A 26,323-nucleotide genomic window follows, 5' to 3' on the forward strand; every position below is an offset into this window, starting at 1 on the left:
GACACATTCCGGAAATGGCATGAGATTTTAAGTGATGTTTTTTTGTGTGTTAAGTGCAAAACCAAAATAGTATGTTTATATTAATATGAGAGAGAATTTTTTAAAAAAAAAAAAAAAGGAAATGTGACATCTTTTCTGTGACAAACTAAAAAGAAAGGTGTGGCATCTATGATCTATTATACTCCCTCCGTCCCAGTTTTATAGTCACATTTTGCCATAAAAGTCCGTCCCACATTTATAGTCACATTTAGAATTTTCCACATTTGGACATAAAATTTTACCCCATTATTCACTAAAACTACACTCAAATGTCATTATCAACACAAAAATAAACCAAAACAAAAATAAAAAACCCAAAAGTCAACAAGGGACTCACTTTCAATCAACTCACTTAATTTATTACACACTCCTTCATCTCACTTCATTTATTACACACTCCACCATCTCACTCTTCCATTTCACTTCATTTATTACACACTCTATCATCTCACTTCATTAATTACACACTCCACCAATTCCTTAAAACTCGTGCCCTAACTAAATGTGACTATAAATGTGGGACGGAGGGAGTAGGATGGTGGAATATTATATTAGTGTTTTAAAGTGTTCTAATCAATACTATTATTTTTTTTGTAATTTTAAAGTTAATGTAATTGTATTCCTTATTTCTTATTTTTATTAATTTTATTAAAATATTTAATCAGTGAAAATTATATAGCCCGTGCATAGCACGGGCGATAATACTAGTTTGTATAAAAGAGAGAGAATATTTTTTTTACACCAAATATAATATATTATTTCAAACAAATCCATAACAATTACATCCCGAATAAAATTTAGAATGCACTTGCCCGAGCAAGCGATTAAAAGAGAATGAATATCCTTTTAAGTTTTCACTTACTTGGGGAAACGGCAAAACACTATAAAATAAAACTCCGTCCTAATGTAAATGTAACCGTTACCTGTCATTGTCAATGCAATTTTACCAAGTAAAAACTAAAAACCATAAACCAAATAAGTAAATAAGTAAATTAAAACAAACAATAATTAAGCAATCATTATCACGAGAAACAGCTGTAGTTTATTCTTCTTTTAATTTTACAAGGTTGATTGAGAAGTTTACTATGTGCTCAAAATATGGCTAGCAATCCTAAGACTCTGCTCAAAACATCATCAAAACATTCAAACAATTCATTTTTTTTACAAAAAAAAATAAAAGAAAAAATAATGTACATTTGATCTGATCATAGCAATTTAGAACCAGCTTGAAGACTTGATCTCGCTTGAGTTGCTAGCGGAGGCGAATGTTGGTCGAGTGATGATCTCATGGTGGCGGAATCAGCAAAGGATTCCCCGGTGTGTACCTGAATAAGAAAAGACACGTAGGATTGATCAGGCCGGGCGAGGTAGAAAGTCAATGGGCGGCCATTAGCTCGCCTAGACAGTTACCTCAGTGCCAATTCTTCTTTTCCTGTTAGATTGGGCGGAACTTGACCCGTTAGATTGTTGTTCTGCAAGAAGCTGTGCAACAGGAACCAGAATCAGATTTTGTTCCAATATTTTCGACAGAGATTAACAAACAGTCGAACTTACACTTCGCGTAGGTTCTGCAAGGTCCCCAAAGACGGAGGAATGATTCCACCTAGACGATTGTCCTGCAGATGCCTGAAACAGAAACGGTTCGTGTTAGATTAGACTTGGGGAGAGGGCGAGGATCTAAATGTGCTGAGTTTCACTCACAAATTCTGCAGTGCCTTCAATGAACTGAGGTCTGGAATGGTTCCTATCAAGCTGTTGTTTCCCAGCAAGCTGTCGAAAACGAGAAGGCATCAGTGTCCCAAGAACAAGGAGACAGGCACACATGGATAGAACTGTGTATTTAGAAATTCACTCACATGCTAGACAGTGCAGTCAGCCTAGAAATGCGAGGTGAGATCAATCCTGCGAGCCCCATGCTCGTCAGATTCCTGCGCAGCAATCGAGAAAGAGAGGAGTAAGCTAGAAGGCTGACTGTTTGATTATCAAGGGAGATGAGCGAAGACGAGATAAACATATACAGTATTTAGTAAGATCCTACTCACAGAGAGAGTATACGAATTCTAGGTCCGTAGGAGCAAGTGACTCCAGTCCATGTATACCGACTTGGCAGACATGGATCGCCACTCCAATCAGCTGGAGCGTTGTGGAAATGATTTCTTAAGTCTATCATAGCAATCACTGTTGAAAAAAAAATGAAATCTCAGTCGAAGGATGGGGCATCATAAGCATTGATATACGGATTATTGCATAGGAGCGGATCATACCATCACGGGCGAGAGTCTTCCCTCCTGAGGGAAGCACTTGATAGACCTCTCCAGCGTTGATCAGAGGACCGGCAGTCGAGCCGGGTGCAGGAGACAAGGTCAGATTTGTGATTCCAGCAAGAGGCCACTGGCTCGAAAATACAACAAGACCAACTGGAGTTCTGATCAAGTTTCGGTAATAAGGGACACCATTTATGGTTATGTCCATAGCCCTAGAGTTGTTTGAGTCGGAGGCATGATCATCAGCAAAGTAAAGAGCAATGGAGTAGTTTACTCCACCAGGTAGAGGGCCGGGGGGCCAGTTCAGCGTCAGAGGCTCGACCAGGCTCTTTGACAGTCGTGTATGAAACACTTTCTGGGGAGGAAGGTTCCAGATGCCAGAAACGGCAAGTTCTTGTGGATTTGATAGGGGGAACGCATCTGCTCCGAACGGCTGCCAGTAGCGATTGAACTGATCATCGGGATATCTGGTGAAGTTCGTATGCATACGTTTAGCAAGGGAAATGAATGAGTTAAAACACTATGAAGTAAATAATGTTGAATTTATGAAACTATTACTGAAAAACCCAATTATGCAAGATTCAGGAACGTAGTTTCAATAATTCCTATTCTAAGTAACACTAAGACAATGTAAAGATCAGAGCACATAATTACAATCCACCTACAAATTTCTATTTTTCAATAGAATCAATGCTTCAAATATATGAGAGATACAAAAAATAAAATAAAGATAAAGCAACCTCAATGGATTCCTCACTCATTTCAAAAATCACAAATACAATTTCTACCATAGCTAGGCTGATAATAAGAGAACTCAAGAACTATCACCAAAACACCACCATCCACCTGAATATTTATATTTGTTCAATATAATCAAATCTTCAATAATATTTCCTAATCAAATATAACACATACAATAAAACTAAGATCAGCAACCTCATAAAATATTTCAATAACACAAAGAAATTGACTAAAAACACCATTTCACTACTAAACTATGATTCATAAAAAAACTCGAAAACCAAACGCAGAAAAGAAGTCAAGTACTCACCCGAAAACAGGTCCATCGTATCCAAAACTATGCCTAGCCACCAAGCTCAAAGCATGAGCTCGAAAATCTGTGGAATTATACAACTGATCCCACAAAGGCACAATCTCAAGAGCAGATATAAAAGGGTCTGAATCCGTATACGTGTTCCCAGCCACACACACACTCAGATTCTTCCCCGTAGGCATAAAGACACCTTCATAGTAAGACGCTTCCTGCCTCAAATAATCCTCAGTTGTGTTCACCACCCTCCACAATGTCCCATCCACAATCTGATCAAACACCGGTGGATTGGTATTGCCATTGACTCCACCATAGTAGTAAGTTGTTCTGACCAAATACTTCTTCGTTCTATCCACAGGAATCTCGTAGCAGAACTTCTTGAAAACGTTGTTTGAGAGAGGAAACGACCGGACGGTGAAGAGTGTCTGGACCAGATCCTCCCTTACAATGACCTTGGAACTCCCTGCTGATATGTAGCCAGAATCCGGCAGCCATTCCAAGCCGTTGATCACCGATCCAACATCAGCACCACAGTCAATCAACACACCTGAAAAACATACACATAAATAAATCCAATAATTTCTCATTTCAATAGAGCTAAATACTAGTGCTTGAACTTTCATCCATTTTGCAATTTTAACAACACTTTTAACACCCCTTATTATCTGTTGCAATATTTGAACAGTGATATCACAAAAAGGGTGAGTTTCGTGTAAAAATGCATTAATTTACAGTTAATCATTTTAAATGCTGAACCTATACAAACACTAGTTGAAAGGTGAAACCCTAAAGGAAGCAGAAAGATCCGATTTTTAACAGGAAAAGCATAGTGAGATCAAATTCCATCTAAATTGCGAAAAGAGCCATGTCCAAAATCAATCAAGAATCAAAATTTATCACAAATCAGATGAAAAAAAATAAAAAATTGAATTATAGTGACCTTGGAGGGATTGGCAGAGGCAGATTGGGAGAAGGGCAAAGAGCAGGAGAAGGCGGGTGGGAATCATGGCTGGTAATGGTAAGAGCGTAGACATGAAAGAGAGAAACGGGGTTTAGAGGGAGAGGGAGTTGAAAAGGTATGTATGAGTTGATGTTGGAGTTGATGAGAGGGAATTGAATGGGTCAGTAGTTAGGTGAATTGAACAAGAAAGAGATGAAGTTGGGACGGAGCAAAGTATAAAGAATCATTGGAGTGACATATTTTTATTTGATAAACGCGGGAAAAAACAGACATGGTCAACGATCTAAGGTTGTCTGAGTCTCAATTTGGTGGAATCACCACTTCCAAATTCAGCAGCTCCACCATCTTTAATTGGGAGAAGGTACCTACAGACAAACATTTACATAGTTCCTTTAATTTATAATTAAACCATACCGGTTTTACTTGAACCGATTTTATTATTAATCATATTACTGTTTTAGTATTAAATTGCCCCTTATTATATTATAAATCCTAGGGAATTAACACTTATAAATCCAGATTAAACTTTAAAGCATTGGCTCCTATTTGTGGACTAATACAAATTATAAACATATATTTAGTCAGGGATGTAATCAAATGCAAACTCTAAATATTGTACAAACTCCAAACTATGATCTGGATCGTTAGAAAATGTCAACAGATGACAAAATAGTAGCAACAAAAAATGTCAATACAGTGTCAACGGATGATGTGTTGATATTGTATTGACACTGTGTTGACATTTTATGTTGTAACTATTTTGTCATCTGTTGATATTTATTAACAATCCAGATCATAGTTTGGAGTTTGTACAATATATGAGTTACCCTATTTATTCATTATCTATATTAGAATCTACTACCTCTCCCATAAAAATATGTGCACTTTCTATTTTTTGTCTGTCCCATAAAAATATGAGTACTTTCATTTATAAAAAGTTGTCACCAATATTACTTGTATACATCAATATCAATTTATTTATAACTTTTACCACTGTGATCCATATTTTTATGAAACAAAGGCAGTATATCTACACTAATATAAAGAGTGGGTGTTGAAACTATTTTCAAAAATGACAATGAACTATGTTTTGGAACTTGGAGGAGAATATCATAAATTGAGTTTGATTTTTATATTTGAAGCATGTAGTAAAAATTTATTTTAAAGTGAAAATATATACTCCATTTGTCCCATTAAAAATGAAACGTTTTCCTATTTTGGTTGTCTCATTAAAATTGAAACGTTTCCTAAAATGGAAATAACTCTGTCTCTAATTTTTCATCTCTCTTACTACTCTCTTTTCATTAACTCACAAAACAACACTACATAAAATCCCGTGCCGATTTTCAAATGTTTCATTTTAAATGGGACGGAGGGAGTATTTATCAATAACTACTGCAGGCAGACGGCGAGACAGGCGAGTGAGAATGCAACAAGGTATGGCGGTGGAGCAGCGAGGCAGGCTGATGGTAAGGCTACATATATATTTGCATATCTTAAGATAATGAAAACGATATGCTAATCTCATGTAAGCTTTTTTTGTTAGCACCACATCCGTTCGAAACACATTTAACGTTGTTCGTTTTGATTTATATATTTAGTTTGATTCCAGTACATTAAAAATATTACTGAAAATTTTAATTTCACAAAATTTCTAAAAATCAAAGCTAATTTACTATAATCAAACAAAATATAGTAAATCAAAACAAATAATGTTAAACGTGATTCAAACGAATGTGGTGCTCTCATAAGAAGCTCGCATAAAATTTGTCATGTTTATTTGATTCCTATTTTTGATATCCAAGAATTATATTTACTTGGTTAAATTCTTTGTAAAATGCTTCAATTTGGTGAGACATCTTGTCGATTTATTGACATGTGGGAAATTGAAAGAGGATTCATGTGTTAGATTCGAATTGATGACACCATAATTGATATCTCAAAAAAGGTAAACCTAAGAGTGAGAGCTTTATAAGGGTCTAATTGTGCTTTTAGAAGTTATTAGCTAAATTGACAACCTTAATGTTAGTGATCCACGTTGTTCAGTCAACCGCAATAATTAAGTGACTTGCACTGGTAACCTTGAAGTCGTTGTTTGGATATCATAATTGTGCTTTTAATAAACTAAAGTAGTGAATTCCCATCACTGAAATTCTCTTGTTTCATCTGTTTTCTCAATCAAATCAATCTCAACTTTTAATTGCTTTGCTTATTTAAGTGTTTTTTAGTTTAGAGTGAACTAAAAAAAACACCTCTATGTATGGACGTTCGAGCGCTGGAGGTACCTATGTTTCAAAAAATGCAACATACCCCTCTACGTATGTTTATAATATCATTTGGGGTCCTTTTTCACTGTTTCCGGTCTTCCATGCCATTCTAACCCTCCCTTTTTTTTTCCCAAAATGCTACCCATGGCATTTTAGTCTTTCTACTTGTTCATTATTTATTTTAGTATATAAAATTTGGTAAAATTGATAAATTAACATACTTACCAATTCTAATTATCATATTATCAGTTACATGATTTATGGTTTTATGAAATTGAGTACTTATAGTCGGTCTGTAAAATTATTTCTCGATATTCAGTAATGACCCTTAGCTATGTTAAATTTACATTATTTGAAGTTATTTTCAATGCTAAAAGTGGACACGACGTATATAGGGCATAACTGTGGATGCCAATAATTTCTTATGTCAACATGCTGTAATTTCTTCCTATCCTATTCAACTTGTCTTATCCTTTGAACCACGCCAAATAATTTCTCAAGTCAATATACTGTAATTTCTTCCTATCCTACTCAACTTATATTATCATATCCTTTGAACCACCTCATATCTAGTTTTTCAAAAAATAACATGAAAATGAACCCATTGAAAAAGTTACTACACTATGAGACAGCCTGATTATTCTTTTATTGATTATACTACTATGGTATCAAATTTATGGGAGGTGTTGGTGCCTCATTTTGTAAAAAACCAATACGGACCTGCAACAACGGCCGGTCTGCTGAGGCATTTTCCTTTTTCTTTTTTCAAATCAAATTTTAGTCAAATTTGAAGTTGTATCATATTAGGAATATCCCCAAATTAAGTGTGACTCTCTATCCCAAAAAATAAAGTAGTAACACTACAATCTGGTAACGTTTCATAAAATCACATTTGGAACAAAAATAAAATATTTAAACTGCAAAAATCGTCGTGGTAACTGGAACTGTTTCATAAAACTACATCACGAACAAAAATAATAAAGTACTAATATGTAAACTACATCAGGAACATGGACCTCCGATTTTGCTCCTAGCGTTTTAAAATGATTAAACTTAACTAAAATTAGTTGGCATATGGTAGCTTGAGAATCATATGATCTTCGGATTTTACGACCTAAAATGGTGGTATGATGTCACGATAAAAAGGGTTGTCATGTTAATACATCCCATAAAGTTTATGGTTAAATATATGAATTCGAATGCAATCTGATATAACTTTTAAATTTATATCTATTTACCTGTAACATACAACTTTTAAATTTATATCTATTTACCTTGTAACATGATTACTACTATAATATTTCAATTATATATGAGTATAATGCAATTCTACTACAAATCTACAATTGCTGCCAATAATTGTTCACACACAATACAAATATAGAGAACCAGGTGGAATGGGAGCTGGAGGATTATCAGGTTAATTTCATCCGTTGCAATTAAGTTGAAACATTTTTCTAGACACGTAAATTAAATTTTCATTAAATAGGTTAAATGAAGATAAAATAAAATAAGAGATATAAAAGAGAATAAAATAGATAGTAAATAAAGTAATAATAATTAGATGTTTTATTTTTTTTCCAAATAAAATTATTCAATTTAGTTCGGAAGAAGTGAGTATATTGTATATATCCTCTTTCTTGGTATTTATTGCAAAATTGAGACTATAAGTTCCATCCGTGGAATAACAGAGTGGTTTGGGTCGCAGCTATCGAAGAATGATGTGTCAATAATTTATTTAATAAACATTAATTGTCACATGAAGTATAATAAATAAGTAAATTAAAATAAATCATAAACTTTAAGTTTAATACTTACTATTTTGCACCAAATCAAACTTTAATAATCAATTTAATTTAAAACACTATAGTTTAATATCTATTTTAAAAAATAACCCAGGTTAATTAACTAATATTAATATGTCCATCCTATATATACGTATAGATTTGTGCAAACTTAAATAAGATAAGCATCATGTGAAATAGAGTAATTCTCTAACAAAATTACTGCTGTTAATATTAGTCAGTAGAGTAACAGCAGTAGGTGATTTACTCTGCTCTCCGCCAAAAACAAAACTAAATACGCAATTTACAGCATCTTCTTTTCTTCTTCTTCCCCCTCTGTTTCTCAGCAACACCACGCCTCGCCTCTGCCAATTCAGATTCATTCAATCGATTATCATTCTTGCTTCTATCTCACCGATTTCTCTCTTTTGAGGCCTCAGCTGGATCGCCTCCTTTTGCCCTTCCCATTCATATTTTTTTATAGAAAAGATAAATAAAAAAAAGGAAGAAGAAGAAGATTTTTTTGTATTTGTGTTGGTTTTTTTATGTGCCTAATTTCGATGATTATTTCTTGAGTGAGTGGATGAAGATGAGGAGGATGGGATTACAATCTTCCGGCTGGAGGAGTAAACCATAATTTATGAATTTCAACTGAATCTTTAATTTTTCTATCAATAGAATAGAGAATAGAGGGAGGATTAGGTTATGGAAGAGGCCTCCACTGCTGCTACTAGGGAAGCTGAATCCCCGCAACTCAGCGAGAGTCCAACATCTTCGTCTTCCTCATCATCATGGCGCCCTAGGCCGCTTGCCTTCCGCCCTTATTCCCCAACTCTCCACACTAATACCAACCCCCAACATTTGCGAGTTGTCGTCAGAAGACCGGTATGATTTCTCCGTCCATCACTCTTATTGTTTTTTCACTAATCATGTGCACCAGTGTATTATAATAGATCACAAACATTTATAGGTTGCATTGAACATCAGGCAGTAGATGAAAATTAACCACAAAGTAGGCCATCAAAGCAATTAGGAAAACTAAAGATGGAGACCATACACTTGTTGGGCCCCTAATAAACTTGTTGAATAAATACTACTCATTGTATCAGTATAAATGGTAGTACTACTATTTATACATAAATTCAAATGAGTAGGTATGCGACGGGTAAGGTATGAGTCGTATGACTGTGGTTGTACAAACACAGGGAGTACATTTTAGTCCTTATATTACAAATCAATTCCAAGGTACTATAATCAAATAACTAAACTATGCTTTTGAAGAGGATGAAAAGTAGTCGTCTTAGGCATGGTTTGTGGATAGAGCATCACTCATTTTGTTGACACAGATTGAGAGGAAGCAAGAACGAATTTCCGAACCCTTAATAGTCGAATCCTTATATAACGTCATTACTATGTTTACTTGAAGAAAGGCAATTGTTTTTTGGATAACACAGAAAGTCCAAGAAGCTACCTCACTGGGAAGGAGGGTAGGAAAACAATATATTCTAGTTATATATAGGAACTGATTTGCATATTACAGGGGCAGGTCATGATTATCAATTTTATAGTCAGGTGGTGGTGGTGTTATTCTATATCCTCTGCCTAGAAATTGATCTCCTTTCTGGTTTTGCTCTTGTTTTTCCGTCCAAGTTGCAACTATTATTTTTATTGGCATGCTGACCTTATCTGTATTCTGTCATTTTTTGCATGGGACTCCTTTGCTTTCTGTACCCTTTGTTAAACTAGTATCCATTTTAGAATTTTCTTTTTATTTGGTTGCAGTTGGTTGCCCGCTTGACTAAGGATATTGTTGAGATATATCAATTATGCAACCCTCAGTTCCGTTATTCAGAAGAATTGAATCTAAAGAGATTCTTGACGTCACCATCTACTGGACTTCTGAATGATGGTTGCGATAACGAAAACTCAGACCTAATCCTTAGCGTAAATTATTCCCTGGTTAACTCAAACATAAATCAAAGGTATGCGTTTCTCAGTGTCTGGGCAATTTGCTTAAGGATTTGAAGGAATACATGCCCTATTGGTAACATTAGTTCCATATTTAAATCATTAAATATTTTGAACTCAAGATGATACATTTTGAACCTGTAGTGGGTTACATGCGTATTACAAACACTTATCAGAATATTGTCTTTTTGTAGTTTGTTTTAACACTTAGCAGGTGGAAGCATTTAAGCAAACAAAATGACTGGTTTTTTTTTTATGGCTAATGCACCAACCTAATTTCTGGTTGTATATCAAGATGCCATTAGTGTTGTACGCATACTGTAGGGTTTTTAATTGTCACGGTTAGTTTATCCTGTCTTGCTACTGAATTCGCATGAAGATATTTTTTGCATTGCTCAACATAATTGTTTGAATAAAACATCTTCCTGTCAGTAATTGACCGAAATTTTTAACCAAGTGTTGCAAGGACAACCTAATGTCATGGAACAAGTAAAATGGCTAAATAATTCAAGGAATGGCTCGCAATGATATAAGTATTGCTGGTAGTTATCTAATCATCAGTCAGCAATAATGAAAAACTAACTTAAAAGTTAAAACTGGATCAATCATCTTGATTCTGGCATTCTGCCTGTATGAATTTGCAGAAAAGGATATTCTAATACTAAAGTTAATTTTGTATATCGTTACATATTATCAAAAATTATTTGACGTCTGCTTCTCACTTGTCTGTTGGCAAATGATTTTTCATTTACTTCTGTATGCAGGTATGTTGTGAAGGATGTTCTTGGCCAAGGCACATTTGGGCAGGTTGCTAAGTGTTGGGTAGCAGAAATGAACAGTTTTGTTGCTGTCAAGATAATAAAAAATTTACCTGCATTTTACCAGCAGGCACTTGTTGAAGTTGCCATCCTAACAACAGTAAGCCTGCTCTGTACTTGGTTTTGTCATTTTTATCTGGTTCAACTAAAACTCTTTGTGGTAGATTTTCAACCTTTTGTTTCTTTGTGTAGTTAAATAAGAAGTTTGATCCTGAGGATAAGAACCACATTGTTCGGATATATGATTACTTTGTACATCAGAATCACTTGTGCATTGTCTTTGAGCTGCTTGATGTTAATCTGTAAGTTATTGGTCCACGAATATTTCATTTAGAGATAAGTCATTTTTTGCTTGATCACACCCGGGGAGCTTAGCTGCATTGCCTTGAGAATCTTGTATCAGGTATGAGCTTATCAAGCTGAATCATTTTAGAGGATTGTCGTTGAGCATCGTGCAGTTATTCTCAAAACAGGTTATATATTTTCTTTTATCAAAGTTGAGCGTGGATATTAAGAAAGTTCATTCATGAAATAGACTGTTGAATTTGTCAATGCGTTATAAGATTGATCTCTTGTCATTCCAGATATTGCGGGGATTGGCTCTTATGAAAGACGCTGGCATAATTCATTGTGATCTAAAGCCAGAAAATATTCTGTTATCTACAAGGTGAGCTACTCTTGATGATTTGAACCCAAAAAAAAAAGAACTTATATATCTAAATGATTGAGTCATAACCTTGACAGTGTGAAGCCACCAGAAATCAAAATCATAGACTTTGGATCAGCTTGTAGAGAAGATCGCACCGTTTATTCTTATATACAGGTAAGTAATTCTCATTTTGGGATTTATAAACTTGTTGATACCAATTTTGGTTTAGTTTGATAAGCTATTGACCTTTTTTATTTGCAGAGTCGGTACTATAGATCACCAGAAGTTCTTCTTGGATACCAGTATCCTTGAAAATGATATAAATCCCCACCCCACCCCCACCCCCACCCCATGAAGAAACTAATCCAATTTTGTTGGTAGACCGGGACCATGGATCTTGCCTTAATCGAGAAGCTAATCTTAATCACAGTACTTCTGACTGCGAAAAAGGAAAGCAAGTGTTTAATAAGTCACTTGGGTTTGAGGAACTAAATTCTTGGGCTACATTTATTTTCTTCTTCTCCTCCTCTCTGTTATTATATTTTTTTATTATGCTTTCTACCCATTCCATCGATTCTTTATGATGCAAAAAAGATACTTTTGTAGATCTTAACCTTGCATAGGTACACCACAGCTATTGACATGTGGTCATTTGGGTGCATTGTTGCCGAGTTATTTCTTGGGCTACCATTGTTTCCAGGAGTTTCAGAGTATGATCTTTTGCGGAGGATGATTAAAATTCTGGGGTATGACACATCATCCTCTTTCTTTCTTGGAATTTAATTAGCTAATCTTTCAACAAGTGAAAAGCAACGTTTGAAGTATATGTTTCTGGAGATGTTTATCGTCGATCCTTACGTTTCATTTTCAATTATTATCTTTGTTTGGGCATGTTTCATTTGTTTTAAATGAAAGCCCCTATGTACTCTTCAGTTATTTGAAACCTTTCTATTACCCAAACGTCTTACGGCGATTCCCTTAAGGTCTGGTTCTGCTAGTTAATCCACTCGCTTAATTTAAATCAGTTCCACCCTTTTTATGGCTGCTGTTGTCTAACAAATGTCCTTTACTGTTGATCTTTGTGGTCTGGTGCCTCACAAAGTAAATTAATGAAATCCAATCCTGCTCTTGGGACGAAATAGATTTGGTTCAGGGCACGTATTGAATAAAATTGTGTACTTACGATTGAAAATGTTGTTTGAATTTAGATAAGCTATATGCTCTTAGGTAAGGCATAAGCATAGATTGGGAAAAGCATAATGTCTACTTGATATCGAAGTTTGACATGCTGTCCAAGACACACAACTAGATGCTGGAAACGACATGCTGTCAATACGCTCAACAAGATGCTGCAACACTCCTCGATGGCAGTTGTTTCTGTTTCCCACCCCAATCCTGCTGCTGCTCGACCATAGTCACACACTACCTCATGGCATTTCCACAGTCATTGTCATCCAGTGTCATTTTCTAAACCTACGATGTTAATGAACTAACTCTGTTCTCCAGGCTTTTCCTATTCAAATTGCTAAGATCTAATACTAAGGTGGTGCAAAATTGCTCCAAGATTTCCTACCATGAGATCTTCTTTCCCTCATTCTTCCTCATTTGTATTTCAGAGATCTTTAGATGTAATTTGCCTCAAATCTATTAATGGTTGAATTTTAACTTTATTTCGAAGATGCTACCCTCAATCTAAGAATCAATGCTAAACAATATTATTAGATATTTAGGCATATTTTTTTACTTCATCTCTTGGAATACATTATCAAGTATCTTTCATTAATTAGTTCACAAACAACGACAAAATATTGCATTTGGGAACCTCTGCATTGTAAAATTTTACTTTGCTCAGATCTTAGCTATCTTGTAAGTTGGCTTAGTCTGCTAAATTTGCAGAGTCCAACCTCCTGATTATATTCTAAGGAATCTAAAAAACACTAGCAAGTTTTTCAAGTTTGTTGGGAGCATCAACCATGATGACAGAGACCAGAGTCACAAATGCAATTGCAGCATGTATCAGGTTTTGACTGAAGAAGAATATGCAGCTGTAAGCGCCTTTTTAAACCTTTATTAGGTTACAGCTTGATGATTTTTCATTGTTAGGGTTTTGTGTGTAATCTAATGTGTACAGGTTCTATGTAGTATTTATCTGTATTTGTGCAAATAATAATCTCTATGCATATACATGTATAATATACTTTATTAATGGATGCGTAGCTGTATATCTTGAATTTTGAGGTTTTCTTCTTAGATTCCTTTTATATCAATTTTCAACTGTACTACACAGTCTTCACCTTAATTTTTAAGGAAAATTGCCGGAAAAACCATGAAGTTTGGTCAATTTCGAGTCTGTCGTGCGACTTTAAAAAATCGTCGGGAAAAATCATGAAATTTGGATTTGTTCTCAATTATCCCACAGCGAAAAGTATGGCCGCCTATGTGTAATACCTTGATGACGTGTTTCAACCAAATAACTTCGTTTTGTTTATGAATAGGCGACATTATTTAACTCACTGGCAGTCACGCCTATGTATGATTTCACGGCTTCCATATCAGATACAACTTCTGACCAAACTTATGGGTTTTCCAACAATTTTCCGTTTTCTAGTTATATGTTTATTCCTTTCCTGTATTTAGGATTTGGATGGTTATTTGGGATTTTGTATTATCTCACTTTTTACAGTTTTTCATGTTGATCCATAAGTTGGTAAAGGCACATTGCTCATCCAAACCATCGCAACGAGTTCTATGTTGCTCATCTGATACGCTTCCATGAAAATAATGTGGCTTATGAATTATGATATACTTGTAGAATACTTATGGTGGGTCCTGGTGTAATATTGTACTGTACTAACTAAGTCGGCATGCTCTCCTAGTTCTTAGCCCTGGAATTTTCATTTATGCTATCACTTATTCTTCATGCTAGTTATTTTAGCGCTTCTTTTTTTCAGAGGGAATCGAAGAAGCCTTCTATAGGAAAGGAGTACTTCAACCATATGAACCTTGAAGCAATTGTCACAAAGTACCCTTACAGGAAGAATTTGTCAGAGGAAGAATTTCGTAAAGGTTATCATTTCTTCCAAGAAGCTACCTAGGGACATAACTTTCTATTTTCTTGTTCATTATTTTTGTGATACATTATTGACTGTCTATTTTAACAGAAAGTCAAATACGATTAGCTCTTATTGATTTCCTAAAAGGGCTCGTCGAATTTGATCCGGATAAAAGGTGGTCACCTTTGCAGGTATTGAAGAACTTTAGCATCTCATAAGTATGGTCATTCAATTGATTCTCTTTGTCTGATAGCATTCAATTATTAATGTGTTTTAGGCTTCAAAGCACCCTTTTATTACCGGGGAACCTTTCACATGCCCTTATAAACCTGCTCCAGAGACACCGTACATGGTGAGTAAGTATGTATGAATTGCCTTCTATATAAATGCATTGGCATGCTTCTGTTCTTTCTTTTACCTTTTGGAAGATATAAAAAAGAATTCAACCATTTTTGTTTGTGCGACGTATGAGTTAAGCCTTTACCCATGGATGAATTGGTGAAGATCTTGATACAGACACTTGATTCATTGATTGATTTGTATATAGATTTAGTTGTGTACATGACGCTTCCTATTTCTTGGGTGGTTTCATCAATTATATATTTTTTGCTTCCTTTTCCAGCCCGTTTCTCAAAATGTTAAGGTGGACCACCATCCTGCTGGGGGTCATTGGATTGCCACTGGTCTGTCTGTTAATAATGTGAGGAATTTTCATTCAATATATTATGCAGTTCCTTTTGTTTATCTGGATGCAAAAATTTGACTTTGCAGGCCTTCTTATGTAGCAATCAGGAAGAAACAGAGCTATGATACCCAGCAGCCCGCATTACCAATTTGTGCCACATGTGCATCCAGGTAGTTACGGTAGCTTGGGAAGCCATGGGAGTTACAATGATGGCCTGGGGCTTGGAAGCAGTTATGGAAGTTTTGGTGACAACAGCAATTTCCATGCATTTTATTCTCCAGCAGGTCCTTCTGGAATGAATCTCTATGCAAAAAGTGGTAACTCATTTCTTGGGAATAGTCCTGATACTAGGCGCATGATGCAACTACCACACAGCGGTGGAATTGGTTTTAGCCCTGGAAATTTTGCACCTATGTCCCTTGGTTCTAGCCCTTCACAATTTACTCCTCCTAGCTCCTATAATCAGATTTCAGCAGGTTCGCCCAGACATTACGGTCCTCCTTCTCCTGTAAGAGGGAGTTGTCATGGATCTCCTTTAGGAAAGATGGCATCAGGAAACCATCACCACAGAAGAAAGAATTGGTCCTATCATGGAAATTTACATTCCCAAGACACTGCACCGTCTTCTAACTGTCAAGGAAATGTCACCGATATGAACTTCTGCCAGCCTGAGGGGAACTCTCATGTATTTGTAGGCTCTCCATCTCACCGACAGCCCAACTTAAATGCATCAACATGGAGACCACCCCAAGGAGGGAGGAATGTAGCATCAAATCACTCCTCTTCATGCATGCAAACAGTCCAAGGAGGTGCAGTTGAAAAGCATGAGGCTAGTAACTCACTGCCTGATCCTGGAGACTGGGATCCCAATTATAAGTAAGCATGTAAATCTAGTAATGCATTTTGACATAAAAAACATCACTCTATTCATATAGATGTTCTGATTATTGATGTGCTTATATCTTGTGAAATCTTGTATCTGTACATGGTTTTATATTGCACTATTTTTAATTTTTTTTCAGTGAAGAACTTCTTTTGGAAGAGGATAGTTCTGATGTGCACAGCATGAGAAATCAATTTATCAAGGGGATGGACTTGCGACCACCTTCAATGTCCATTGGACCATTGAGTGGAGCTGGAAATTCAAGTCAGGTCTCCAGTGCTGCTCTTTCAGTGCAAAGGCAAGCTTTTATATATGCAGAATATATAAACGACAGTCTTTAAATATATTTTTCTTTCATTAATCCATTTTACCATAGCTTTCAGCACAGTAGACATTACTGCTAGTAGTATCAGATGTACACCTCTTTCATGACTTGTTAAAAAATAAATTGCAAATTATACTGCTAGTAGTATCAGATGTACACCTCTTTATATATGCAGACTATATCTGATATTCATATTTAGCATAGTTGTATCCCTTTGTGTGGCCTATGTGGACAAATAATTGAACTTTGCCTCTACAATTGAAACTTCGATGTCCTTGTTTTGATATCATTGGACAGTAAAGAGAGGATTGAGTCTTTCAAGCTTTCTTGAACTACTCCATTGTTAATAGAGAAGCTCAGTCTAGTCTTTTTCTTTATGTTGTTGGATCACTTAGGCACGAAGGGCCTATTCAGTCTTTTTCTCGTGGCGAAGGAGGGAGCAATCCTCCAATCCGCGGTTATGTCCACACAACATATTCAACGCCTCATTTGGCGCTGAATTCTCCCAGCCGCTTGGGGCAGCAGCCAGTTCAGCGGCTCAACATAGGGAGATCAGCTCAATTTCACGACGGTATGATCTCCTGTCTACGTTTTTGTAAGCGTATAGAGCGTGTTATCTCGACCGCCCCTTTCCAATATGTTCTAACAAAACTTACTTACAGGAGGACAGAGAGGGAGCTACTCGGTCTCCAATACACCTCATGGGAGAAAAGATTACAGAAGGAATGCATAATGTAAAATGTTATGATGAGATGAGGAGGAGAAATCATTATTTATATGTTAGCATTCCATTTCCTGCAACTTGTAATTTTTTCCTTTTTTAGTACATATTTTTTCCTTGAGAGTTTATTGAGAAAAGAATGACTATCGACGTGGCTCTCTTGTTTGAAATGGGTAAAAGAAAGAAATTGATATGGGGATCGATATAAGCATGATTGAAATGCTTATTTATCGTTTTGTTGAATATAATTGAAAATTAGTAATATCACTCGAATCCATGGGAATAGATACGAATTTGTGTTTGCACACACACCACTTGATTCACCTCTAAAAATCTAAACCAGCCAATAGCTGTTGGCCTCTCCCTTTTTCCGTATATTATCCCCGCATTTTCCATAAATGCTAGTAATAATCAATATTAATCCTCCATTTTCGTTGCTTCTTCTCTAAGCATTATTTATTCACATTTATCATTATCATGCATGCAAGCTAAATTAGGTAATCACACAGCTGTTACCCTAGTTGTAAACTAAACCATACATACATCTCTTTAAAAGTTCATATTTATGTGGGCAGAAAGAGTAATATTTTTTAAATTCATATGTAGAAACTTTCAAATTTCACCCTTACTCTACCGTATACTATCATTATACACTCTCGTACGCCCGTTAATTAAAAGTGTCTCAATTATCTTTAGATTAATAAGTACCAACTAAGTTGAGATATAACTTTTGAACTCGGAGATTAAGAAATTGTGTTGAAAAGTAGTAGAGAGAAATAAAGTAGGAAATAAAAAAAAAAAAGAGTAAAGTAAATAGTGGAATAAAGTATGAGTGATTGAATGTTTTATTTTATTTTTTTGTTAAAGAAAGAAATGACTCAATTTAGTTGGGACATACAAAGAAGAATATGACTATCTTAGATGGGATGGAAAGAATATTTTATAATGAGATAAAGAATAAAGTAAGAGATAAAGAGAATGAAATAAAAGAAAGAATTACTTTGAAAATAGAAATATGAATTTATTAATATGGAAGAGAATATTAATAGAGTAAGAGATGGAGTAATAATTTTGAAATTTGTAGGTTGTAGGAGAGTCTGTATTGTGTTTTGGAATATTTGAGAGCGCGGCGAAATGAGGTCCAGATAAATTAAGACTTAATCGCCGATTAATTATTAAGTTCCACACCTGTGCATTATTCTCCTCCACATGATTCCGTTTTAATTGAGTGAATCTCCAGATTCATTTGCCTATGATGGAGGCGTCCAGCCTTTACTGCGGCTGCTTGTCCGCCTCTATCTTCGGTCTCCGCCGCCACCACTCCATCTCACTCTACCAATTCTCCAATCGCCGCCGCCTCCGTCTCTGCTGCACCACTCCCCTCCCCGCTCCCGCTCCCATCAAGAAGAGAAGAATCACCCGCCGCCGCCGCAAAATTGTTCAAAAAGATGAGCTCAAAGAGAGCCCCAAGAACGGAGACCCTCTGGGGCGTCGGGATTTGGGGAAGGCGGTGGTGAAATGGATGTCCCAAGGCATGAAAGCTATGGCCTTGGACATCGCCACGGCGGAGATGGAGGAGGAGAGTGAGTTTGCTGAGCTGTTGCAGCGTATGGGCCCTGGCCTCACCTTTGTTATTCAGGCTCAGCCTTATCTCAACGCCGTCCCCATGCCTATTGGTATGGAGGTCGCCTGCCTCAAGGCCTGCACTCATTATCCCACCCTCTTCGACCACTTCCAGAGGGAGCTCAGAGACGTCCTTCAGCACCTCCAGAACAAGTCCCTCGTCTCTGATTGGCGCCAAACTAAGTCATGGATGCTGCTCAAGGACCTTGCCAATTCTGGTTTGCATCTTCTCTCCTCCCTTCTCTCTTCATTCTTGTTCTTATTTCATTTGATTTGATTTGATTGGTTTGTTTTCATTTTGCAGCTCAGCATAGGGCCATTGCGAGGAAGACTTCTATCCCCAAATCTGCCCACGGCGTTCTTGGCTTGCGGATCGACAAGATCAGAGACATTCAGGGCAGAATCGACGACTTCACCAACCACATGTCCAAGCTGCTTCGTATAGAGAGGGATGCTGAGTTGGAATTCACCGAGGAAGAGCTCAACGCTATTCCAACCCCCGACGAGAACTCTGCGAAGCCAATTGAATTCTTGGTCAGCCACTCCCAGGCAGAGCAGGAACTCTGTGATACCATATGCAATCTCAATGCTGTCAGCACATATACTGGTTGGTTTCATTCGTTGCAATATATGATACTATATGTACTGGTGTGTGTGGCCTTGTGACTGAAACAACTCACAGTCATTAGTTTGCAGGGTTAGGAGGGATGCATTTGGTTTTGTTTAGAGTTGATGGGAACCACAGATTGCCACCCACTAACCTTTCCCCTGGAGACATGGTTTGTGTGAGGATATGTGACAGTAGAGGGGCTGGCGCCACATCATGCATTCAGGGCTTTGTTAATAATCTTGGGGATGATGGGTGTAGCATTACAGTTGCCCTTGAATCCCGTCATGGGGATCCTACATTTTCTAAACTATTTGGCAAGAATATTCGCATAGATCGCATCCAAGGATTGGCTGATACACTCACATATGAGGTACTTACTAACTACATACCATCTTTATATATGGAAACTGCACTTGTTAATCTATGACATGGATCAACATACACGGTATGGTATTATGTACCCTTTAGTTAGATATAGAATGATTAAAAAACATTTTTAGCCACCCTAATTGTACCAAAAATATGCCCCATAAAGATCATGTCATGAGGAACTTCTGTTGGTGATATGAGTCCCTTTTGTTTTTGTTTCATAATCTTTTATTTGCAATTGACTCATAGTTTGGAACTTTCCATTGTCTTCTCTGTGCAGCGTAACTGTGAAGCTCTAATGATGCTTCATAAGAAAGGTTTACAGAAAAAGAATTGTTCAATAGCAGTGGTTTCTACAATTTTTGGAGATAAAGAGGATATTGCATGGCTCGAGGACAATGACGTGGTAGATTGGGATGAAGCAGAATTGAATGGGTTGTTAGATAGTGAATGTTATGATGAATCCCAGAAAAGAGCAATTGCATTAGGTTTAAACAAGAAGCGTCCTATACTTGTAATTCAAGGGCCTCCTGGAACTGGAAAGAGTGGGGTGCTCAAGCAACTAATTTCCCTTGTTGTTAGACAGGGAGAAAGGGTACTTGTCACGGCACCTACTAATGCTGCTGTCGACAATATGGTTGAGAAGCTATCTGATATTGGAGCTAACATTGTACGCTTTGGTAATCCTGCAAGAATATCACCTACTGTAGCTTCCAAATCATTGGTTGAAATTGTAAATAATAGACTTGTAGATTACAAATCAGAATTTGAGAGGAAGAAATCTAATTTAAGGAAGGACCTTAGTCATTGCTTAAAAGATGATTCCTTGGCTGCTGGTATACGTCAGCTTCTCAAACAGTTAGGAAAGGCAATGAAGAAGAAGGAGAGGGAAACAGTACGAGAAATTCTTTCAAGCGCTCAAGTTGTGCTTTCCACAAATATTGGAGCAGCTGACCCCATGATTAGATGCCTTGACTCATTTGACTTGGTAGTCATAGATGAAGCGGCTCAAGCCATCGAACCTTCTTGTTGGATTCCAATACTTCTTGGAAAGCGTTGTATACTTGCTGGTGACCAGTGCCAACTTGCGCCAGTGATCTTATCCAGAAAAGCCTTGGAAGGTGGTCTAGGAACATCGTTATTGGAAAGAGCATCAACATTGCACGAAGGGGTTCTTGCAACGAAATTGACAATACAGTATAGGATGAACGACGCAATAGCTGGCTGGGCTTCAAAAGAGATGTATAATGGACAGCTCAAGTCCTCTGCCACTGTTACTTCTCATCTTCTTTCTGATTCTCCATATGTCAAGGTAATATATGCTCTATGACAAATATTTAATATTTTTATTTGTTACAGAAGTTACATTGGTACATTTATCTTAAGCATGTGGGAGACTGACACTGACCTATACTTATGCAGCAAACATGGATAACACAATGCCCCTTGTTACTGCTTGACACGAGAATGCCATATGGAAGTCTTTCTGTTGGCTGTGAAGAACAACTAGACCCTGCTGGAACAGGTTCCTTTTACAATGATGGTGAAGCGGATATTGTCGTACAACATGTGTTTTCCTTAATTTATGCTGGTAATGACCTACAAGTTACAAGTGTCTTCTCATTTAGTTAAACACTTTTGGTTCCATCTGACAACATACCACCCACACACTAAGAACTAACATTGGCATTCTTAAATCCCCCAACAAAATTACTTGGATAAAAACTTACAGACTGAATGCTAGATCACCTATATGCTTTTGAAGAAGTCGGGTGCTTTTTGAGGTGGTATGAAGTGAAAGGTCAAATATTTCAAGTCAATTCTGAAGATACCATTAAAAGATGATGCATCATAGGATGAGTTTCTCTTGAGAATGATATTTACTTAGCAATGTAGGGGGTAAAAAAAAACTTATAGCATTTACGTAAGGCAATAGTCGGCATGATTAATCTTTATTTCCTTTCAATTAATTGTGTTACATGTCAAAGCCATGTAAATTGAACTACTTCATATTTAATTCTATCACACTTTCGAACCTTGAGATTTTTATTTTGGACTAGAACTTTCTCAATACTAGATTTTACATGTTGGTTTACAGAAGAAGTATTCTCCTCTTTAATAGTATAAGTTTTCAGTTGTAGTTACATTGTCTTCTAGTTCTGATATGATTGAACTCATCTGCTTGCAAATTGGTCGTTGTTGTAGACAGGATTTTATCATAGCGCATCCTAGATATATATTTGAAGGATGTTAATGCATAAGAATTAATATTGGAACTGTTTTAAATGCATAAATTTGAGAAATTACTTGTATGGTAATTATTGTACTCCCTTCGTCCCATAATAGATGTCACACTTTCCTTTTTAGTTGAAGTTCTGTTGCAGCTCAATTTGGAAAACCTTTGTCCCATAAAATATGTCACATTTCCATTTTTGGAAAAAGCGCTCTCTCACATTAATATAAATATAATATTTTCTCTCTCCACCTAACACACAAAACAACCTCTCCTAAAATCTCGTGCCATTTCCCAAGTATGCCATCTATTATGGGACGGAGGCAGTATATTTAACAACCGTTCCATCCGTCAAACTCAAAAGGCAATATCCGTCACTATTTAGCAGCTAACAAGACGTTTCAAATACTAACTATTTGTAGGTGTTAGCCCAAAGAGCATTGTAGTACAGTCCCCTTATGTTGCTCAAGTACAACTACTAAGAGACAGGCTGGAAGATATGCCCATTACTGCAGGTGTTGAGGTTGCGACAGTTGATAGCTTTCAAGGCCGTGAGGCGGATGCTGTGATTATATCAATGGTAAATTTTATTGGACTGGTTTTATTTATTTAGTGGTGAAATGGTACATAGCCTATTTGATATTGTCTTTATCTGTTACAACAAACATACAACTAGAAAAAAATCTAGCACTGTGACATAAGATTAGTAGCCTATCCTTCACGTAGAATACATGAATCTATAATTATCACTTTTTTCTGCTACCGAACAATTAGAGTAGTTATGCCGGAGTTCTTTGTCGCATAATTGACAATTGGTCATGAGACATATGAGATATATACATATCTGTAGGGGATCTAATTTTGGTCCTTTGAATCTATCTTCCTATGGGAAAGGGGCCATTCAATTATAAATGACTTCACCTAAGGTGCTTGGTAGATGCTAACTAGTTGAGTTAGCTTAATTATGCTTCTCCTTCATAATGCGATCGTTAAGGTATCATATTGTTGGAAATAAGATGATTTCGTGGATTGTGTAGTTGGTAAAAAGCCAATTTCAAAGTAACACTGCATCTTTACTTTTCTGCTTTAAGAAATCTAGACTAGTGTAAGCATGATATCCTTCTTTGAGTTGGTTTTGTAATATTGAGTAATCTGCCATTACTCAATTCAAGATACCTTGTTTTTGTGTTGGTGGCGTGTCCCTGCGTGTGACTGGAGAAAACATATTAATAGACCGTAGAAGAATAGACTACGTCTTGCAAAATCTTTTTTGTTTAGTTAGACAGTCTTCCACTTTCCAGTTTAATAGCGACATGCATATATATGCTCGATTGATTACTGCAGCGCCCTGTTGAGATAGATACCGAACTTTAACCTTGGTTTATGTAACAAATGCAAACTTAAGAATTCAAATAGCAAAAAGTGATGGCATTTTGTCTCAGGTTCGCTCAAACAACCTCGGAGCTGTTGGGTTTCTCGGAGATAGCAGACGGATGAATGTGGCGATAACCAGAGCACGTAAACATGTGGCAATTGTTTGTGACAGCTCCACGATATGCCATAACACGTACTTGGCAAGGTTGCTGCGGCATATTAGATATTTTGGAAGGGTGAAGCATGTGGAGCCAGGTGACTCAGGAGGATCTGGCCTAAGCATGAATCCAATGCTGCCATCAGTTAGTTGAAAAAACGAATCCCCGTATAGTGCACGTCTGTATATAAAGGTATTCGAGCACGTCCTCAAAGCAATCCCCGAATATGCTTATTCATTGCTGCTGCATCACTGCGCTTGCGGTGTTTAGGTAGGAAGGACTCCATGTTGGGCAGCAGCCCCATATAAACTCATTTCCCTTTTAATATAGGTAAATGCAGCATCATGTTTGTAATTATTTATGTAGATGCACAACAATTTCTCAAGTCAATATACAGTAATTTCTTCCTATCCAGCTGCATTAAACTTGTATTGTCTTATCCTTCACACCTAGTTCTAGTTTTTTCAAAAAGATAAGGGGATTGATTGATTATCATTTTATATAGTCTAAGCTGCCTCATTTTGTAACAAAACCAAAATGGAACCTTAAGCTGCAACAGCATCCTGCTTTGGCCGTTTTTTAATTTCCTTTTCATATTTATTTTTTTTATTTTTCTTTCCTTTTTATTTTTGAAGTTTCATTTTATGTCAGAGAATATTAATAGTATTATTTTATACTCCCTCTATCCTAAAAAAGTTGACAAATATATAAATTGTAGTATTGATTTTAACGTGCCATTGGTAAAGTAAGAGAGAGACGAGGAAAAACAAGAGAGAGAGAGTAAAAAGGTAGTAGAATGAGTGTTTTGAGTATAATATATTATTTTGACTTTAACTTACAAGTTCTTATACATATACACCTGATATTATAAACTACACTCTAGTATTTTGACTTTAACCTATAAGTTATCTTTGATTTCAAATGATATTATGAAACTACCAAAAAAAAGAAAAGAAATAAATTAGGCTACTGTAAAGATTATAAATTAAAACTAACTTTCTAATTATATTGCTCATCAGGGCTGACAATTTCTGGCACGACACGATAACTCGACACGAATTTGACGAAAGTTTATTGGGTTCGTGTCCTTATCGGGTCAACCCGTTAGTGTTCATGTCGGGTTTGGATTCGGGTTACCCGTTAAGAAATAATATTATAATATTATTAATTTTTAGTATTTTAAAAACTATAGTATTTTTTATGCTGGATTTCAGTGGATTCCAATAGTGTCGGGTTCGTGCCATTTTCGGGTTTGAGGGTAGTAGGTTGGGTTCGTGGAAGGTTCGATGTTTGTCGTGACACAGCCTTGGTTCCAGTTCATAGTAATGAACCCTGATAATATGTAGGAAGATTTTGAGTATGAAGTCCAGCTTCCATATCTTTTATATCGAAATGCTTTCCAAGAAGTAAATGGAATCTGGTTTTACAAGGCACACAAATGTGAAGAGGTTGCAAATCTGTTTAGCAGGATACTTGATGCATATTCGAAGGTCTTGTGAGGAAAGTGAAATTGAAGAAGTAGAAGCAGTTCCAACTTCCAACACTAGCAGTAGCAGTAATGGATGGTCTCTTGGAGGTACCTCAAGGGAATGAGATGGGAAAGGAGATGGAGTTGATATTTCTTTAGTGTATGCGTGTTACAGCTTGTTTATAGTAAACATTGTAGTAGCTTTCGTGCTCATTTTTATTTGAAAAACTCTTTTTTATTGTCAAATGCTGTTAATTCTAAGCTAACAAAGTATAGCTGGAATGTTCACATGTAAAAATTCCTCGGATTTCGTTGTAAAAAGTCCATGACTTGTCTTACTAGTTTTCTATCATCAATAAACTGATTAATAAACAACACCAAGTCTTCATCATCTAATGTACACAACAGGGTTCATGCACGCCAACATTCCGAAGTTGGGATGCCAGTGAATAAATATATTTAATATTTCATCTTTAATTTCAGACAAGCATACAGATTCTCTCTCGTTTTCAAGAAATATCCCCAAATTTACTTCATCTAACAATACCCATTCACCATTTGTCATGCCTCTAATGAAATCTCCTTCCACAAACGAAAATTAAAAATTATCTCTAGTTTTTGAACTATATCTGATACTTCATCCGTTCCACAAGAATATGCATTATTTCCTTTTTAGTCTGTCCCACAAGAATATGCACTTTCTAATTTTAGAAACTCTTCTCTCACTAAAGAGGTGAACCCATTCTCCATTAGCAATACTTTAATTAATTTCTCTCTCTACCTCTCTCTTACTTTACCAATTTTGTATTAAAACTCGTGCCGACCCCAAAGTGCATATTCTTTGGAGACGGATGGAGTACTACTCAGCAAAACTATCATATTTAGTATAGATGTATCCCTTGGTGTGGCCTATCTGGACAAATACCTTTCAAGAACATCAAGAAATAATAAGTTTGAACTATGGCCCTATAATTGAAACAACGAGGTCCATCATCCGAGTTTAGTTTTTTCTGTTGCTAG

General features: G+C 36.3%; 3 protein-coding genes across 3 annotated transcripts; 2 read left to right on the forward strand and 1 right to left on the reverse strand.

Annotated features, from left to right (window-relative positions):
- Nucleotides 1-1,058: 1,058 nt before the first annotated feature.
- LOC125193344 (Leucine-rich repeat (LRR) family protein) lies at nucleotides 1,059-4,678 on the reverse strand. Its single transcript, XM_048091116.2, has 9 exons — nucleotides 4,295-4,678; nucleotides 3,355-3,901; nucleotides 2,304-2,770; nucleotides 2,082-2,217; nucleotides 1,896-1,967; nucleotides 1,741-1,809; nucleotides 1,594-1,665; nucleotides 1,450-1,521; nucleotides 1,059-1,364 (listed from the first exon to the last, which is right to left on the reverse strand). Exons 1-9 carry the CDS (start codon nucleotides 4,386-4,388, stop codon nucleotides 1,325-1,327), a joined length of 1,569 nt encoding a protein of 522 aa, XP_047947073.1. The 5' UTR covers nucleotides 4,389-4,678; the 3' UTR covers nucleotides 1,059-1,324.
- A 3,981-nt stretch (nucleotides 4,679-8,659) lies between these two features.
- LOC125193343 (dual specificity protein kinase YAK1 homolog) lies at nucleotides 8,660-17,735 on the forward strand. Its single transcript, XM_048091115.2, has 18 exons — nucleotides 8,660-9,251; nucleotides 10,149-10,348; nucleotides 11,099-11,252; nucleotides 11,345-11,454; nucleotides 11,556-11,625; nucleotides 11,737-11,819; nucleotides 11,897-11,975; nucleotides 12,063-12,103; nucleotides 12,425-12,547; nucleotides 13,698-13,848; nucleotides 14,753-14,867; nucleotides 14,963-15,045; nucleotides 15,132-15,206; nucleotides 15,477-15,554; nucleotides 15,640-16,415; nucleotides 16,562-16,720; nucleotides 17,143-17,318; nucleotides 17,410-17,735. Exons 1-18 carry the CDS (start codon nucleotides 9,072-9,074, stop codon nucleotides 17,478-17,480), a joined length of 2,724 nt encoding a protein of 907 aa, XP_047947072.1. The 5' UTR covers nucleotides 8,660-9,071; the 3' UTR covers nucleotides 17,481-17,735.
- Nucleotides 17,736-18,675: 940 nt separating this feature from the next.
- On the forward strand, nucleotides 18,676-24,245 carry LOC125197828 (P-loop containing nucleoside triphosphate hydrolases superfamily protein). The gene is made up of 7 exons (XM_089055992.1): nucleotides 18,676-19,309; nucleotides 19,396-19,698; nucleotides 19,788-20,071; nucleotides 20,351-21,382; nucleotides 21,493-21,661; nucleotides 22,726-22,883; nucleotides 23,746-24,245. The coding sequence occupies exons 1-7, from the start codon at nucleotides 18,721-18,723 to the stop codon at nucleotides 23,986-23,988; spliced, it is 2,778 nt and encodes a 925-aa protein (XP_088912118.1). The 5' UTR covers nucleotides 18,676-18,720; the 3' UTR covers nucleotides 23,989-24,245.
- Nucleotides 24,246-26,323: the final 2,078 nt, after the last annotated feature.

This window comes from Salvia hispanica, chromosome 4 (assembly GCF_029641045.1).
Source record: "Salvia hispanica isolate PSC_SH4W2 chromosome 4, Shi_PSC_v1, whole genome shotgun sequence".
Lineage (NCBI taxonomy): Eukaryota > Viridiplantae > Streptophyta > Magnoliopsida > Lamiales > Lamiaceae > Salvia > Salvia hispanica.